This window comes from Theropithecus gelada, chromosome 18, assembly GCF_003255815.1.
Source record: "Theropithecus gelada isolate Dixy chromosome 18, Tgel_1.0, whole genome shotgun sequence".
Classification (NCBI taxonomy): Eukaryota; Metazoa; Chordata; class Mammalia; order Primates; family Cercopithecidae; genus Theropithecus; species Theropithecus gelada.
In genome coordinates, this window is record NC_037686.1 from 44818811 (window position 1) to 44838034 (window position 19224).

At 36.1% G+C, this 19224-nt stretch overlaps 1 protein-coding gene across 3 annotated transcripts in view; it reads left to right on the plus strand.

The window, feature by feature from the left end:
• The window catches only part of DYM (dymeclin), a 405816-nt gene that overhangs the window by 268635 nt on the left and 117957 nt on the right, over positions 1-19224 (plus strand). For all 3 annotated transcript variants that reach the window (XM_025365065.1, XM_025365067.1, XM_025365066.1), the window contains one exon: positions 14216-14318. In XM_025365065.1, the coding sequence (XP_025220850.1) occupies positions 14216-14318 (103 nt within the window). The remainder of the gene's footprint in view (positions 1-14215; positions 14319-19224) is intronic.

A 19224-nucleotide genomic window follows, 5' to 3' on the forward strand; every position in this document is an offset into this window, starting at 1 on the left:
ATGGACATTTGTGCCCTTGAACTTGTATTCACTTAAGAAATGAGACAAATGTACAAACAAAAGATAAGGGAAGACATGGGAAAAACGTGTAGGGCAAGTATAAATTAATAATTAGGTACACAAAGGTCAAAAGGAAGTTGAAATAAATGGATAAAGTTTTTACAGACATAAGATTTTTTTATAGTGATGAAGCTAATAGGTGTTGAAAAAAGGCATTTACCAGTAAAGACCTATAATTCCAGTTAAGACTTCCTGTTCCTATGGCCATCCCAAAGACTAATTATATTCACTAAATTAAGATTAAGGGCTAAGCAAAAAGGAAATTTCAAAGTTCTAGTTAGGATTCTCAAATTAAGGGTCCAACACCTGGGAAATATTTTGGCTATCAATTGTGTCATAACGTAGTTATAGGTACTCTGCAGCATTTCCACAAAGTTAGCGATATCATGTTTCCTGTGACTATCTTTGCAAAATCTGACATATAGTAAACATGCTTTATTTGGTAGGCTTCCCCTGAGAGGAAATTTCTTTACACTTAGGAAGTGCCTTATGACCTGTGATAATAATAACTTCTACATGGCCATCCTGGCTCCTCTTGCGCTCACTGTGAAGTCATTCCACTTTCCAAATGAATTTTCTCATTCAATGTTATTTTGATCCCAATTATTCCCATAAGTTAGTGACACTGTGCCATAGGATTTTTTAAAAACTGGACAGATTTGCTATTTCTTTGCATGCAGTTTTCTCAAAAGACTAAGAAAGGGTCACCAAAAAAGACAACAAATTTCTTTCAAGTCAGAAAATCTCTTTCTTTACAGAGTATAATTTTCTAATAGAGAAGAGAAAATACCATAAAACTTCTAACAAGATTGATATATTTAGAATTGCATACTAATTATGAAAAATTAGTCTTTCATCATAGTTTAGTTTATAAAGGATATATATTTTTTAAATACATTATCCATGAAATATGTATAAAAGGAGTAAAGTTCTTTTGAGATAAATTTTCAATTTTTAATTTTGTAATTTTTGCTAAATAACATTTCTGACCAAATCTAGTCAAAATTGGAAAGAAGCCAAGCACAGTGGCTCACACCTATAATCCCAGCACTTTGGGAGGCTGAAGTGGGAGGATCATTTGAGGCCAGGAGTTCGAGACCAGTGTGGGCAACAAGGCAAGACCTAGTCTCTGGAAAAAAAAAAAAAATAGCCAGACTTGGTGACACATGCCTCTTGTCCCAGCTACTCAGGAGGCTAAAGCTGGAGAATCACTTGGGTCCAGAAGTTTGAGGCTATCATAAGCTATGATTGCACCACTGTACTCTAGCCTGGTCAACAGAATGAGAACCTGTTTCTTAAAAAAAAAAAAAAAAAAAATGTACTTATGTTAAAAATACACAAATGAAATTTGCATGAATGTTTATGGAAAATGAAAATAATTGTCTTTAAGCTAATGTTAGATGCTCTTATTTCACTCTCTTATAAATTTGGTAATATAGTTACCAGAGTTTATATTGACAAATTGTATATTTTATCCATTATTTTCAACATATTTTATCAGTAATAATTTTGTAACATTTTTAAAGTTGTTAGCCATCTTTCAGTTTTCTTTCTATGTATTCCATGTTTTGACTTTAGTTACCTTAGCTAGGGGAAATTAAATTCCTGAGTTTCAGCTTTTTTTTTTAAGGAACATTGTTTAGTCCAATACTTTGCCATGTTGTATGACTAGTTATTTTTGGGTTTACATATAATTTTTGATTATGCAGTCATACCATGAAGATCATACTGAATGTTGTACTATAATTTTAAGTTCTTGCTAAGATACACTGTGTGTTTTTAGGATACTAGGATTGGGTTCTCCAGTTATAATGCAGGGTGTGCCCTTTTGGTGGGAACCTCTTTCACTAAATATCACACATATATTTCTTTGTCTTTTGCTTTTACTATATATAGGGCTTTTGAAGAAGATGAGTTACTGTGTTTTCTTTATAGTGTTGAAATATGGAGCAGTAGGTTCTACTAGAACATGTATGGTGCTTAGTGTACTGATGGGACACATCTGTTGTCCATGTATTATGCTGTGTACAGCTAGTCACAAGACATTTATATTTTAACAAGCATTACTTGACAGTCAGCAAGCTGGTGGTGCTGAGGTTTGTTATTTTGTTCTCCACCTTTTATGCCATAAAATCAACACCATTTTAGCTCTTGTTCTGGATGGAAATGAATTTTAAGCTAGTTATTATATACCTAAAATAATGTTTATGGTTATTAAGGCAATTAAATGTGAATGAATGGGCAGTTTACTCTGCCCTAACCTTGCTTCTTTGTATAAATGTCAGTTTTCTTAGCAAAGATTGTTATGTAATTAGTCTGTCCTTCGTTTTAACTTTTGGTCCTTAAAAATAAGAGATTTTTAAACTAAAATCAACTAAGACTGCTTGTTTCTGATTTTGTAAGGCAAGAATACCAATGTCATTGCAGTTTCTTTTATTGGAGTAAGAATGATAGAAAAGAGAAATTATCAATTAGTAGTAAGCATATTTTAGACCATGTTGTGTGCAGAACACTGTCCAAAGATCTACAATCAAGGCCTTAAGTGAACTTGGCATTTGGAAAAATACATGTTTACAGTACAAATATGCATTACACTTGTGTGTAGCAGTTTAAGAGCAACTTTGAAGCTGCATATTGAAGCAAACAAATAATTAAGATGACATAATTTGATAGAGAAGAAAAGCCTGGGCAGTTACTATTTCTATTATAATCTGCAAGTACTAAGTGACAAGTTTCATAACATGAATTTGTTCTGTCTTCGTTGGCTTTGATGATTTTTTTTTTGTTATGGTGTATTAATCCTCACATTTTCCATATTTGTTAGAACCATCATTATCTGTCCCTTTCTCCTTCAGCCTTTTCCCTCAGTTCTCTCTCTGTCTCTCTCCCTGTCTCAGCTTAAAGCCACTTCATTCTCTCTTCTTGCACATAGGTTTTCTCCATGAAGCTAAGCATGACCATAGCCAACTCCAGAATTACGTCTTTACAGTCTTCTAACCGGTGAGAAAAAGCAACTTTCTCACCTTTCTAGTTAGTAAAATCCTAGGGAATATTTCCAGCTGGCTCAACTAGAGCTGATATTCATTGACCAATCTTTGTGACACAGGGAATGAGCCTGTGTCATAATCTCACTTTTTTAAGGAAAGTAGTGTCTGTTCCTGAAAGTAAGGGGTGAGAGTGAATCGTATTGGACAGGAAAAAAAATTAGCCATCATAATTAATATATCTCCATATAAGAGATAACAAAGTGGTAATGAGTCCATGGTCTAGACTCGAATTACCAGGCTGTGAATTCTAGCTCTTCCGTTTATCAATAGCTTAGTCCTTGGCAAGTTAATTTACTTCTGTATGTCATCACTTATAATGTGACATTAATAGTAATACTGTCTTCATTAAGGAGTTGTATATTTAGTTAACAAATATAAAAGGTTAGAGAGATGTGTGGCATAGAGCACATTCTCAGTAAGTGCTAGCTACCATCATTCTTATTATCTACATCATCATCATACAAAAAGATACCATTGGGACCCATCCCAGGAATGTAAGTCTGGTTTAACATGCCATAATCAATCAATTCACTACTTTATTAGACTTAAAAAGAAAACTATGTGATCATCTCAGTAGGTACAGAAAAAGCATTTGACAAAATTCAATGGCCATTTATGAAAAAGAAATGAAACCAGCTTTCACATAACAAGGAATAGAAGGAATTTCTTCAACCTGACAAAGAGCATTGATGAAAACCTTACAGCTAAAATCATACTTAGTGAAAAATGATACTTTTCCCCTAAGATCAGGAAAATGGCAAGAATATGTACTCTGACCTTTATTCAGTATTGAATATAGGTCCTAGCCAGTGCCATAAGTCAAGAAACAGAAGTTTTTAATATCCAGATTGAAAAAGAAGATTTAAAACTATCTTTTACAATCTATTAACTATTTAGCTATTTGCATAAGACATTAATATGTGTTTTAAAAGTCCTAATGAATCTACAAAAAACCTACTAGAATTGATAAATGAGTTTAGCAGGATCATAGGACACAAAAAGGTCAGTGTATAACAATTTTATTGTTAAATTTACTGTTAAGTTTGTTATTGTCAGTATATAACAAATTTATTTCTACATTCTTGCTATGAACAATCAGTAATTGAAAAATAATACCATTTAACAGCAGCATCAAAAATATGAAGTAACTTAAGGATAGACTTAAAATACATCCAAGACCTGGTACACTGAAAACTATAAAACATTGCTGAAGGAAACTAAGGAAGACCTAAATAAACAGGGTGATTTTATCTTCATGGATTAGAGACTTAGTATTGTTAAGATCCTAAAATTGATTTATACATTGAACACAATCCTAATCAAAACCTTACCAGGTGATTTGGTAGAAATTGACAAGTTGATTCAGTATTATACAAAGGACCTAGAATAGCCAAAAGCAATTTTGACAAAGCCTAAGTTGGAAGACTCAGACTACCTGATTTCAAGATTTGCTATAAAGCTGGAGTAATCAAGACAGTGGGATAATAGTGTATGACAGATTTATGTACCAATGGAATTGAATAGAATCAAGAAATAGACCAGTGCATATATGCTTAATGAAATTTCAACAAGGGTGCCAAGGTAATTTAAGGGGGAAAGGATAATCTTTTCGTTTTTTTTTTTTTTGTTTTTTGTTTTTTGAGACGGAGTCTCGCTCTGTGGCCCAGACTGGAGTGCAGTGGCCGGATCTCAGCTCACTGCAAGCTCCGCCTCCTGGGTTTACGCCATTCTCCTGCCTCAGCCTCCCGAGTAGCTGGGACTACAGGTGCCCGCCACCTCGCCCGGCTGGTTTTTTGTATTTATTTTTTAGTAGAGACGGGGTTTCGCCGTGTTAGCCAGGATGGTCTCGATCTCCTGACCTCGTGATCCGCCTGTCTCGGCCTCCCAAAGTGCTGGGATTACAGGCTTGAGCCACCGCGCCCGGCCAATCTTTTCAATAAATGGTACTGGAACAATTAAGTAGCTATATGCAAAAATTTTTTATAAAAAGACACCCAAACCAATTAAATAAATTGTAACTCTTCATGCCATATACATGTATTAATGCAAAATGGATCATAGGCATAAATATAAGAACTAAAACTATAAAACTTAAAACTTAACTATAAAACTATAGGAGAAATCAGAAAATCTTTGGGATCTTTGGATTAGGCAAAGATTTCTTAGATAAGACATAAAAAAACCAACCGTTTTGTAAAAAAGTGATGAACTGATGAATTTCATAAAAAATTTTTGCTCTTCAGAAGACACTGTTTTTTGAAGAAAATGAAGAAGATAAACTGCTCCATTACCACCACCCACAGGCCATAGACTGGGAGAAGATATCTACAAAACTTATACCTGATAAAGAACTTGTATCCGGAATATATAAAGAACTCTTACAACTCAAGGAGAAGAAAAACAACCCATTGTTTTAAATGGGCAAAAGATTTGAATAGACACTTCTCCGAAGACAACATATGAGCACTAGAAAACTCATTTGGAAAATGCAAATTAAAACCACACAGAAAATTACTTCACACCCACTAAAATGGCTGAAGTTGAAAAGATCGAAATGCCAAGTGTAAGCAAGAATGTGCAGCAGTTTAGCAGTTTCTTATAGAGTGAAACGAATAACATATAATCCAGCGGTCCTACTCGTAGGTATTTATTCAAGAGAAATGAAAACATATGTTCACACAAAAACCTGAACAACTGTTTACAGCAGCCTTCTTCGTACTAGACCAACACTGGTAAATAAAGAAATCGAGGCACATCTGTGTGATGGAAAACTACTCAGCAATAAAAAGAAATGAATTACTGATATACAAAACAGCATGGATGCATTTAAAAAGTATTATGCTGAGTGATAGATGGCAGACACAAAAGAGTACCTAAGGTATAATTCTGTTTGCAGGAAATTTTAGAAAAGGCAAAACTGCAGTGACAGGAAACAGATCAGTGGTTGCCTGGAAAGGTGAGGGGAAGGGTATTGGAGCAGGAGATTGAGTGTAAAAGAGCCCAAGGGAACTTTTTGGGGTAATGGAAATGTTCTGTTTCATGATTGTAGTGATGGATTACATGAATGTTTACATTTTTCAAAACATTTTTCATTGCACTGTCTACTTAAAATTGGTGAGTTTTTATTATATAAAGATTATTTCTCAATAAAGCTGATTAAAACTAAGGTAACCAGTAGCATAGGACTGTCATGAAGGACCAGCAGTGGTTCAGAAGCAGGGAGAGCACAGGTTTGAGAAATCTTTCCCAGAGGGTGTGGGATCAGTGGTATGGGGGCTGTAAGGACTTGCAGGAGAGGAGGAAGGAGGGGTGTCTACACGTAGAGGGAACCAGTGTCTACAGATGAGAGCATGACACTTGCTGTGAGATTTGGTTTCTAGCTCCCACTCCACCTCTAATAATTTTAATAGTTTTTTGTTTTGTTTTGTTTTTACATTTTAGTAGCTCTTTAGGATTTATAAAGAACTTTTGCATTCACTACACAATGTAAATTTGATCATGGGTCAAGTACCTAACTCTCTACACCTAGGTTTCTTTATCTGTAAATCGTCTGCTCCCAGGTCTTTTGTGGAATTCAGTTACTTCTCTTTTCCTCCATGACTGCTGTTGCTAGTGTGTTGGAGGAAGGACTGAGGCATGGAGAAAGAGATTGGCTGAGAGTTGTGAGGACTGGCAGGGCTCTCGTAGGAAATGTCTGAAACTTTCAAAGACAGAACCTCCAAACCCCCTCCCAGTAAGTGACCTTTCTGTGATGTGTTCCCTTTCCCTTCGGAGCATTACTCTAGCACTCTGCTCCCCAGCAATGTTCAACTTCTTAAAAATCTACACCTATTTTCTGCACTTCCTCACATCCTACTTATTTCTCAATCACTGCAGTCCAGCTTCTGCCTCCTCCTCCCCTCTGAAAGTGGATAAAGTCACCACTGATTTGTTTCCTTGTGCCAAATCCAGAGACTTCATTTTTTGTTTTATTTTGTAAATCCTTCTTTACTATTTGACAGCTTTTAACAGTGATGATTATTCCCTCCTTAAAATTGTTCTCTTGGCTTCCAGAACGTCTTTCTTTCCTTGTTCTTCTCCTACTCCTTATTGCTTTAAGTGACCCTTTCTGGCCTCTGTTCACCCTTTCTTAGTGTTTCCCACAGTTGCTTTTTTTTGAGACGGAATCTCACTTTGTTGCCCAGGCTGGAGTGCAGTGCTTGGTTATCTTCTCTCACTGCAACCTCCGCCTCCCAGGTTCAAGCAATTTTGCTGCCTCAGCCTCCTGAGTAGCTGGGAGGTGCCACCACACCATGCCTGGCTAATTTTTGTATTTTTAGTAGAGGTGGGATTTCACCATGTTGGTCAGGCTGGTCTCGAATTCCTGACCTCGTGATTCGCCCGCCTCGGCCTCCCAAAGTGCTGGGATTACAGGCGTGAGCCACATGCCTGACCTCCTACAGTTCTTTCTTACATTACACAATATCCTTGGGTGATCACCTCCACTTTTGTGATTGCAGCTGATGCAAATAACCATAAAATTTCTCCTCCCCTCTCTTCTGAGCACCAAATTAGTATTTCTAAACTGCCCATCTGTTTCTTTCTGACCACCTCCACCTGTTGTTCCTGATCATCTGTAGGTTTCCTAGAAGACTTGTTAAGAGCACAGATTCTAGAGCCAGCAATGCTAGCATTGACTCCTGACTCCACCACTTAGCTGTGTGCCTGGGCAAATTACTCTCTCTGGTTCAATTCCATCATCTATTTACAAAAGTGGGAGGGAGAATGGATAATGGTAGGACCTACCTCACATGGTTGTTGATGGACAGCACCTGATACATAACTCATAACTGCTGCTACTGTTAATTTCTTTGTCTTCTGAGTGCTCTCCCTCCCTTTCGGCTTGTTTGTATTCCTAGCCTGTCAGTCACCTTATCAGCTAGCCACTGTGTTTCCCAAGTTAAGAGACCTCAGTCAGCCCTGATTCCCTTCTTTCCCTCTCCATGCTATCTCTGCCTTCCACATAGCTTCCATTTGCTTTACTTTAAGGCCTCCTCATCTCTTTATTTGGATAATGTGGACATTTCCTAAAGGTTCTGTTTCTACTCTTGTTCCCTTGTCCTCTCCTGTCCATCCTTTTCTCCAGGAGCAGAGGAGTCTTTCTAAAATAAATAGAATTTTATACACTTGGCCCACATCGCTCAGGTCAGTGGTTTTCAACCTTCGATTCTAGGAGCCCTGAAGTTCCATGGTAGGGACTTTGTGGCCACCATAGATGGCAGGGCATAGGGAGGAGGCTCAGGACATAGATGCACAAGGAGTAATCTGCCATCCTTACTGCCGAGCCCTGCCTCCCACCTCGCACCTCAATACCAAACACAGCAGCTTTGTGTTGATCACTTTCTCATATTGTAGTCCTGCTTTCATAGAACACCTCTGGCTTTCAGGATAAAGTCCAAGGTCTGAGAGAGACATAGGAGGCACTTGATGAGCCATCCTCACTGCTACCCAGCCTCATTGCTGTGCTCTGCTATGTACTCAACACTTGATGCGCATGCAGTGCTGTTTCCCCACCCACAGGACTCGTATTTCTCTGCCCAAATCACCTTTGTGGTTGCCTGATTTGCTCGGCTGCCTCCTAATTGTTTCTTAAGATGCAGTGCAGGCATCATCTCCCAAAGTGATTTCCTCTTTCTCCCTTCAGGTACAGTTGGGCAGTCCTCACCTGTGTTCCCCTAACATTCCATGTTCACCTGCAGTCTATTTAGGCATGCCCTTTCTCACCTGACTGCACCCTCTGGGGAGGCAGGACAGAGACTGTGTTGCTTTTGCTTTCACATTGCCTGACACATAGTAGGCCCTGGGTAAATATTTGACTCACTGTCTGTCTCAGTGGCTGAGCAAGATGAAATGCAGACCTCTTAGCATGGTCCATGTGGCCTTTTTATTTGGCTCCTCTTACCGGCTTCATTTCTTGCCACTTCTTAGCCCTGTGAGTTTTCTCTATTCTCGCCTTATAAGCTATGGGTATTTCCTTGAAATCTCCCAGTGCCTTTCTAAACACTTTCCCCCTTCTGAATTGCTCTTCCTCCCACTTTGCTTTTCCAAATAACAAGTCCCCTAACCTTCAAGGCCACAGTCAAGATAGATTTCCTCTGTGGAATGCACCTAATCTTCCCCCTGTTCTCCCACAGTGCTCTCCTCAGACCCATGGCATTCTCTGATTTCGGTATTGTAGATTTTTTTTTTTTTTCTCATCCCAGTAGACTTGAGTTCCTTGGGGGCAGGGATCCATGCCTCTTTCATTATTTGGTAAGACTGATGTTCCATTAGCTTCTCACTCTGAATGGAATGAAAGTCCAGGGCTTTTGATGTGCCATAAAGCGGCCCTTCACAGTCTGGCTTCAAACTGTCTTCGTTCTGGTGTCATCTCCTGCCACCATCTGTGCACCCTACACTACAGCCATTTCCACCAGCTTGTGATTTTCTCAGCGTGTTCCCGTTTGGACTGACCACACTTATTCTGTTTACATGCTGCTTTCTTTTGTGAAATGCTGTCGTTGGCAGGGGCTCTGTTTTCTTCAGGATAGCATGTTCTTTTATCAGATTTTTTAAATGTTATATAATACTTCCTGCGTACACAAAAAATAGAGCAATATACCACTCTCTTGTGTATGTATCCAGTGTTACCAGAAGAACATTTTATATCTACTGTATATGTGTCCATATATATAGAGAGAGAGAGCGAATACTCATGTGAGAGCTGGACCCCCTTTTTCCTCCTTCCTCAGAGAACAGTGGCTATCCTAAATGGAGGGTTTATCATTGCCATATATATTTGATGTTATTAATATATTTTATCTGTAAATGATTTGTAATATTGTTTTCCATTTTTGAAACATAAAATCACCTTGTTCACATTTTCTAAGGATTCTGGCCTATTTTTTACTCAACATTGTTTTTGAGATTTATTCATATTCATACATGTAGCATTAGGTAATTCTAAATTGCTATGTAGTATTTCCTTGTATAAATATCCCACAGTTTATTTACCCATTCTATTCTTGATTAGTGTTTTGACTGTTTTCATTTTCTTAGTTTGTAATGAACATTCTTATACAAAAAGAAAAACTAGTCTTTTTCAAATTTTAAAAAAGTATTCTAGCAAATAGATCCCAGCTAAGTAAATACTAAGCTAACTTAAAGATCATTTTTATTTTTAAGACTGATTTTTAAAATCAAATTTATCCATTTACATACAAACATATATCTTTATTACTTACTCTAATTAGCATTAAGCTAGGGGGTAAGTACTTTGAATGCAAAGCTTTAAGCAAAAGTTACTCTTTTCACTCAGCAGTTTGCAAGTCATGTCTCATATACATTTTGCCTTAAAAATGTTAAATAAAAGCCAAAATTAAAATGTTTAAATAAAACTTCAAAAGCACTTGCTCTAAGATTTTAGTAAAATGCCTGTTAAATTGTATGATAGTAACAAAGTAAATGTGAATTCTCTGTTTCTCTTTGATAGAGAGCTGAATGTGACCTCAAATGATCTGTTCTTACAGAGAATTTCTTAAAGATAGCTAGAAGCAGTATCCACAGCTTCCTGAGGTATACCATTTCAACATTTTATGTCCTTAATAGTAAAATTTTCCATTATGCTCAACCAAAATATCTCATGTTTGAATTGAAGCTCACTTCCTTGTTTGGTGTCCTACTAGCAAGCAAAACAGAGTGTTCATACTCTCTTTTAAAATCAATAAACAAACAAACTAGCCTTTCTTCTCCAAAAGAAACAGTTTCAAGTGTTTTTTGCTCTGGTCCCTAGGACTGTTTAATTATTTTCTTAAATTGATGATGAAAGTTACTATCGATCATCTCTGCTGTTCTCTGATAGTGCACTAATAGGGGACACACACACACACACACACACGGAATGTGAGAATGAACATCCCAGGTTTGCTGAACTCATGAAGCACCTCTCGAATTCTTATTTTTTCTTCAACTCAGCAAAGTATGCTGCTGTGTTTCACTTGTTCCATTTCTTCTTCCTAACACCAAGAAGCTCACTTCTTACAGGCGTATTTATTGCTTTTCTTTTTTTGTTTGGGTAGCCAGTTTATGTTTTTGAGTCTTGCCACACCTTGTGCAAGAATTGACTACCCAAAGTTCTTTTGGTCTCAAAAAACTTCTGAAATTCCATTTATTCCAGAAAATACACTGTAACCAATTAGAAGCATATTGCTGATTTCCTTCTGTATGCATTTCCATGTATACCTGTCTTATAAATAATCTCAACTTTTTTACCTTTTTTTTTTTTTGCATCTCCTGCAAAATAACTTACATACTTGTAAATATGGACCCCATAATGCAGTTCAGTATTATGTTCAGTTATTCTTACTCAGCAGTTTTGCTTCAGGCAATTTATCATAAAGATAGTCTCACTCGGGCATGCTTAAAGTTATTTACAAGGGTGTTCATTTCAATGCTGTTTATAATATAAACGTTTGGAAACAATTGCAGTGAGTGATTAATAATGGACTAAATAAATTATGGTATATCCATATCCTTTGATGTCAAGTAACAGTAAACACTCATGTGTTTGTTGAATGAAGGAAGGAATGTATTATTAGATGGACAAAGTGCAAGGTACAGCATAGTATATATTTCATGGAATAAAAAAGATGGATATATATGTATACAGTATGCATTTGTTTACATGGATTAATGCGTATAACGTTTCTGGAATCATACACAATAAACTGTTAATATTAGTTATCAGTGGGTCATGGGAATAATGGTGAGTTGAAAATATGGCGTTTACTGTTAACCTTAAAAAGGAAAGATAAAGCAAAACTAAACCTCAAATGGAGAAGACCCAGAAAAATAAAATGATTGGAAAAAAGTGTATGTGCCCTTATGTACTGAATCCTGTTTTCTACTTCTTGTATAGTACCTCCATTCCGATTTTCTTGCTGTCTCCTACTTTTGCCTCTGTGCTTTGCCTTCTATTTGGAAGTGCCTTTTATTCTCTCTTGCACAGATAACTCTTTCTTCTTTCTCAAGACATTGTATAGGGCCTAAGCTGACCTTCATGAAACTTCACTGGAGTATTGCATTTCAGGAGTGTTTCATTTCAAAGAAATCATTCAGATATATCCTCAGCATGTAACCAGTATCATATAATTTCATACTTATTCATTCAGTAATTATTTCATGTAATTATTTTTCTTCCCACCTTATTTAAGTATAAACTTAAATAATATTCACTGCCTCTCTTATGTTTGTTTTGTACAACATCTAACATTACCAATAAATGTTTAAGGAACTTTTTTCCTTGATGATATTAGTTGAAACTTAATCTAGAAAAACTACTTAGTGGCCCAGTCTTCAACGGATATCCTTTTTAAACCATCTGAAATAATTACAGATTTTCCTAAATCGATATTTAAATAAATATTTTATTTGTAAGGGGATTACTAAATACTATAGTGAAGTTTTGGCATGAAAAAAATACTACGGGCCATACTTCAGATTTTTATGGAAAGTACATGGAATCAGAATTGCCTTTATTTTTAAGCCACCATCTATCCCAAAGAAGAATTCTTTCTTTATTAGATACAATAAATTTAATATTGGGATCATATAATTACATATCTCTAAAGTTCTTTTATTAGGCACATATGTATTTAGGATTGTTATGTTTTCATGGTAAACTGGCTTTCATCATTATAAAATCTCCCTCTTTAGTAATAATAATATTGTTCTTAAGCCTACTTTGTCTGAAATTAATATGGCCACTCCAATTTCCTTATGATTAATGTTTTTATAGTATGTCTTTTTTGTATCCTTTTGTTAATTTACCTGTATCTTTAAATTTACAAGTGTGTCTCTTTTAAATTGCACATGGTTGGATCTTGCATTCTTATCCAATCTGAAAATCTCTGACGTTTAACTGGGGTGTTTAATGCTTTTATATTTAATGTAAATCAACTGTATTCTTTGAAGATTGTTTGTTTTGCTATATTAAAGAGCCTCTTAGAAGACAGTAATTTGCACTCTAAAGTAAAATAGCCTGACTACTAAAGCATGGCCTTTCTAAGAATTCAACTGAATGTTCATGTTCAATGATTTTTATCTCCTGGCTGGTTAGAGCTCCAGTATCCCTCAGTCTGTTATGGTCCCCAAAAATCTCTGTTTAGTTTACAGCTCCTGGATAGTTGTTTACTGCCACACCTTGTGAAGTCTTGCTCTGCACATTACAGCTTAACATTTATACAAACATTCAAGAAGACCCTTGGATTTCTGGACCTGCTTTCTGGAAATTCTCTCCTCTCTAGTATTCTGCCTTGCAAAATGCAGTTGCCACAGCAGCCTTAAATTCCTCTCTCTGTCTGAGCTCAGCACAACACTGCTGTGTACTCTTTGGGTCCCACCTTCCTGGACCATAATCTGCAATGTTCCTCGAGACAGAAGCTCACCATTATGGGGCTCATCTTTATATCCCTTTTGTTAGGGATTATAATCCTTTACTTCACATGTTGTATAACATCTGGAAAGAGTTGTGTCTTTTTTTTTTTTTTTAGTTAGTGATAGCAGGGGAGTTAGTTCAGTATCAATTAATCTATCACGGCCAGAAGCAGAAATCTTATAAAACATTTCAAGTCATTAGTTTTGAGAAATAAAGCTATAATACAGAACCATAGACTCTGTATGACAGTAGAGATATAATCTTGTCCAACACACTTTTTCAGAAGATGAGAAGATACACAAGCTCAAGTGACTTGTAGTAGATTGCACTATGAGTTAGTCGTAGTCTACATCTCAGGTTTTCTCCACTATTCTTTTCCCTATAGTAATCTTATGAAAAATTCTCCTATGTTTGAAACATAATTTTAAACTGTCATTAAAAAAATTTTTAGAACTCTTATGATTTAAACATCCTCCTCACTCATTTTTTCTTACATAAATAGTATTGTTAATCTTGCTGTTAACACAGGCATGAAGGAAGAATCATTTACAAGTATATTTTAGAATAATTGACATGCTGTGGAGCTATATAATTCCACAGAAGACATAGAAAACAGTTTTCTTTAATATAATTGGTTTTTTGTTTGTTTTTCCAGTTTATTTTCTTTGCTGTCTAAAAAACACAACAAAGTTCTGGAACAAGCCACACAGTCCTTGAGAGGTTCGCTGAGTTCTAATGATGTTCCTCTACCAGATTATGTAAGTAGTTACCTTATTTCATCAATAAAAACTTTTCCTTTCGGCCAGGCACAGTGGCTCATGCCTGTAATCCCAGCACTTTGGGAGGCCAAGGCAGATGGATCACTTGGTCAGGAGTTCAAGACCAGCCTGGCCAACGTGGGGAAACCCCATCTCTACTAAAAATGCAAAAACTAGCCGGGTGTGATGGTGCACACCTGTAGTCCCAGCTACTTAGGAGGCTGAGGCAGGAGAATCACTTGAATCCGGGAGGCAGAGGTTGCAGCGAGCTGAGATCATGCCCCTGCACTCTAGCCTGGGTGACACAGTAAGACTCTGCATCTCAAAACATAAATAAATAAATAAATAAATTCTTTCATTGTAAAATTTATAATAACATTACCCCCTCTCAGAATCTTACTGTGCTGAAAATCTTTGATGCCTGAGAAACCTCTAATATGCAAATAAAAGAGTGATGTCTCAAATCAAGGGAACAAGTTATAAATGATTGTTAACAAGTGATTGAAGAAAATCAACCCTAAACCAACAATTTGTACATAATTAAGAACCTTTATATCTGAGTTGAGAAACCCACTCAAGCTAATAACACAAAAACAAAAGCAGGGATGATTTTATAGGAAGTACGCAAAGATTCCTCACTGAACTTAAGGGGAACAAGTACACCTGGATTTCCCAGAGATCTGGAACCTAAAATTGAAAAGCCATTGGGTCCTGTTTCAAGGGTCATTTTGTTTCTGGTCTCTGCTTCCTTTTGATTCTACTTTATTCTGCTGCTGCTTTCTACCATCTGGGTTTATCTGTTTGCTTACTTGGACCTAAAATAGCAACCCCAGCCCTTCCTCTTCTTCCCTCCAACCTATAAGCATGTCCTTGTGAGTGCAGTGCCTTTAGCTGTCTTAAAGTCCTCATTCTCAGTTCCTGAGAAAGAGAATCTAATTGGCTCTGCTCTCATCAGTATGTGACTCCAGTCTTATCAGACATGGTCAGAAGAGAGCAGCAGTAACATGTGGCCTTTGTTCCATCCACCTTAATGACGAAGAGCTTATTACCAACTGCTACGGTTGAATGTCCCCTCCAAAACTCATGTTGAAACTTAATCCCCAGCGTGGCAGTATTGAGAAGTGGGACCTTGAATAGGTGGAGCCCTTATAAATGGATTAATGAATTCATGGATCAATGGATTAGTGGGTTAATGGATGAATAGGTTAGCATAGGAAGGGAACTGGGGGCTTTATAAGAAGAGGAAGAGAGACTTGAGCTAGCATTTTAGCATACTTAGGCCCCTCACCATGTGATAGATACTCTGCTTCATCTTGGGATGCCACAGAGAGTCCCCACTAGCAAGAAGGTTCTCACCAGATGTATCTCCTTGACCATGGGCTTCCCAGCCTCCGTAACTGTACAAATTCATTTTCTTTATAAATTACCTAGTTTCAGGTATTCTGTTCTAACCAACAGAAAATGCACTAAGACATCACCTGACCTTAGAGGATGCTGATGGAATAGAATAGAAACAGCACAGGGGTTAGCATAATATAATAATAGGAAAGAGAATGCATTATAAATTTTCTTAAAGTAGTTTCACTACCTGTGACATTTCTTATATTTTGGAACGTGGCTTAGATGAAGATGCTAAAAATTATCTTGCCATTAACCACGGGAGAAGTTCGTCAAGTTCTAATAAGGACGGCCCTAAATCTCCAGATAACAACATAGTGGATTGGTATTTAGAAACTTTATTAGAAAACTCTTTAATTCTGAGTTTGCAGTGATGATGCATACCAGACAGCTGTAGAGTTGCCTTGCTTGTCCTGTGTTTTGTTTCATTTCTTTGTCCTGATATGAGACTGTGGGAACAGCACCCAGTCCAGATATCAGTCAATGATAAACAAAGATAGCTGTGTGCAGCCACAGCCTGACTGGTGCTAGTTTTTTCTTGTGTGTGTGAGTGTGTGTGTGTGTGTGTGTGTATGTGATGTCACAATCTGTCATCCCCTTAAGGTATTAAGTTTATAATTCCAAAATGTGTCTTTTAAGATTTTCCTGTTAAGTTGAATGTTCTAATTTTTTAATTAGCATAACAGCTCACTTAATTCTACACTTGCCATACCTGTGATAACTGTTTAGAAGCTCCATCCAGGGCCAGGATGGCAATAGGGAATTGTGTTTACCAAAAACTTGAATTTGGGTCATCTGCAAATGTTTTGTTATTTGTAAGCAATTATTATTTGATTTATGTAGTATTCCTGTTCTACTTACTCCACAAAAATGTGTTGAATATGTATAGTTCTGAAGTTCTGATGTTGCCTTCGTAGGATTCTTCTTTAATCAGAGATCTATAAAATTAATATTTGAGGAAATAGGTCATATTTACTGGTATTTGCCAATCATGGGGGTAATAATGCCATGATAGGACAATTTGAATTTGTAACAGTCCTGTATTAGTAGAATTCTGCTACTGAAGTTTACAGATTTTAGAGTCACTGATTGAATATTTTCTAATTGTATAAAATTTTCACTAAGTAAAAATGAATTCTTAAAGCATCTGCTTCCTAGAAATGTTGGGAAAACTCCATTTGGAATCTGTCATTGACAATCCTTTTTTTTTTTCCTTAACATTTATGTGTATGAGACTTTGTAAATCACAACATTTTTCAAATGGGTTTATGAACTTGAATTTTGCTGCCTTTTTTCAGAGTTAATTGAAGAAAATGGTTAGCACTGATTCAGTAGGAGAGATGACTGTGAATCACTCCTGATAGAGACCTGAACGGTGATTAAACAAACAGCAGTAACCTTAAAAATAAGCACTGTTGTCTGTTCTTTCATGATACCTCAATGTCTTATTGGTCATTCCCATTGCTCAAAACACTGTTGTATAAGTGATTTAAACGTTTGAAATCATTTTCTCTTTTACATTAGTCATTAACTGGGCAAATGAACATGTTCCTTCCTTTTCTTTCACAGAATTTTTACTTAAGTACCTTTGCCAGTAACCACATAAAATTTTGAGTCCTGGACTAATGCTTTAAACCACTTGTTGGTAAAAGATGAAAAAGGAAAATGAGAAAGTCTTAATGCAGCAGTGGATTCCTAGATGTGTACTTTTTTTTTTTTTTTTTTTGAGACAGTCTCGCAATGTGTACTTTCTACACCAAGACTGAGTGAACTATATTAGCAAAGAATTTGAATAAGTACCTAAAAATAAGGACATGTTTTTCTTCTCACTGTAGTACATAGAGTACTTTCAGTCTACCTAGAGAGTTCTAAGTTTATTAAGAAAATGTTTATCCTCATTATACTGTATAATTCACAAGTCAGTTGAGTAACAACATAGAAAGCAAATTGCAAGTTCCAAAAACATTAGTATTAGTACTTTAGTGCAACTATGTTGGTCTGAACATCTCTGGGGAAACCTGAAACCTTCAACTGAGTTCCAGATAATGAGGAAACTGCCCTGGCTGTTTAAGGGGAAATAAAACAAAAATTATACTCAAACCTGTGGGGAGAGAGAAAACCTCTACAGGGGCAATAAGGGCCTTTAAGAAAGCAAGTAAAGTTCCATTGACTTGGCTTTGCTTTGGTGTTTGTATTATCAGGATTACATAAAATTTAATTCAGTGACTAAAGGGGACAGGAGAGAACTGTTAAAGGAGAATCTTTCAACAGATTTTTTTTTTAATAAAAATGAACTGAACTTTCAGAGAAGTTTGGTCATATATAACCAAATATGGAACCTGAATATAGAAAATGAAACAAAGATAACAAATGAGTTATGATTGCCTTTTAAACTATAACCATATGAATATTTAAACTATAACCAATGATGAATATTGTTACTGTACCATATAAGCTTTGTTTCCCTAGTTCCTAACAATTTAACTTTTATTCTAGTTGCAACCATAAGGAACCAAATTATATTGCCCTGTGGTCGTCAAATAACTTTGAATATTTCTGTAGGACTGACTCTACCATCTAACTCCAAAATTGTAGAGATGGGTTCTCACTATATTGGCCAGTCTGGTTTTGAACTCCTGGCCTCAAGTGATTGTCCTGCCTTGTCCTCCCAAGGTGCTAGGATTACAGGCATGAGCCACCATGCCCTACAGATAGTTTGCTTCTAAATTGTAACTTTCTAAAGAGCAAATGCCATCCATTTGAAATTTATTTTCATCAAGTCATGATCGCTTATTATTATCATTCTATATGGAATTTTAAGATACTGTTAACTCTGGAATATATCATTGGCTGACCTTTTGACTTCATAGCTTTTATTAATATCTTTTAGACCTTGTTTACAAACTTTTAAATCTGCTTTCAGACATTTAGTTTCTTCAGAAATGTATTGTAGGATATTCTGATCTGATTTTCATATGACAAAATTTAAATTCAGAGATTTTTCTATTTTCCACTCCATCCTTTTTAGGTTGTTCTATTATTAAGATTCTGTGTTGGTGTTTACTCTTTAACTTAAATCTCAAATTCATTTGATTCAATAGTTGATGGATAACTAATATTGAAGACTATCTTCAGTCGTTTGTTTTGTATAATGCTTGTGCCTTTACTGAGCTGTTGTTAAAATGCCCCTCTGTACACACACATGCACATAAATAATACAAAGATATACATACATAGTATTTGTATATATTGGTATTAGAGTATTCTTTTTAAAATTTTTATGGGTACATAGTAGATGTATATATTTATGGGATACATGAGATATTTTGATACCCACGTACAATGAGTAATAATATCAGGATGAATGGGGTATCCATTTATCCTTTCTTTGTGTTACAAACAATCCAGTTATGCTCTTTTAGTTATTTCAAAATGTGCAATAAATTACTGTTAGCTGTAATCTAGCTATTATCAAATACTAGATCTTATTCATTCTATCCAACTATAT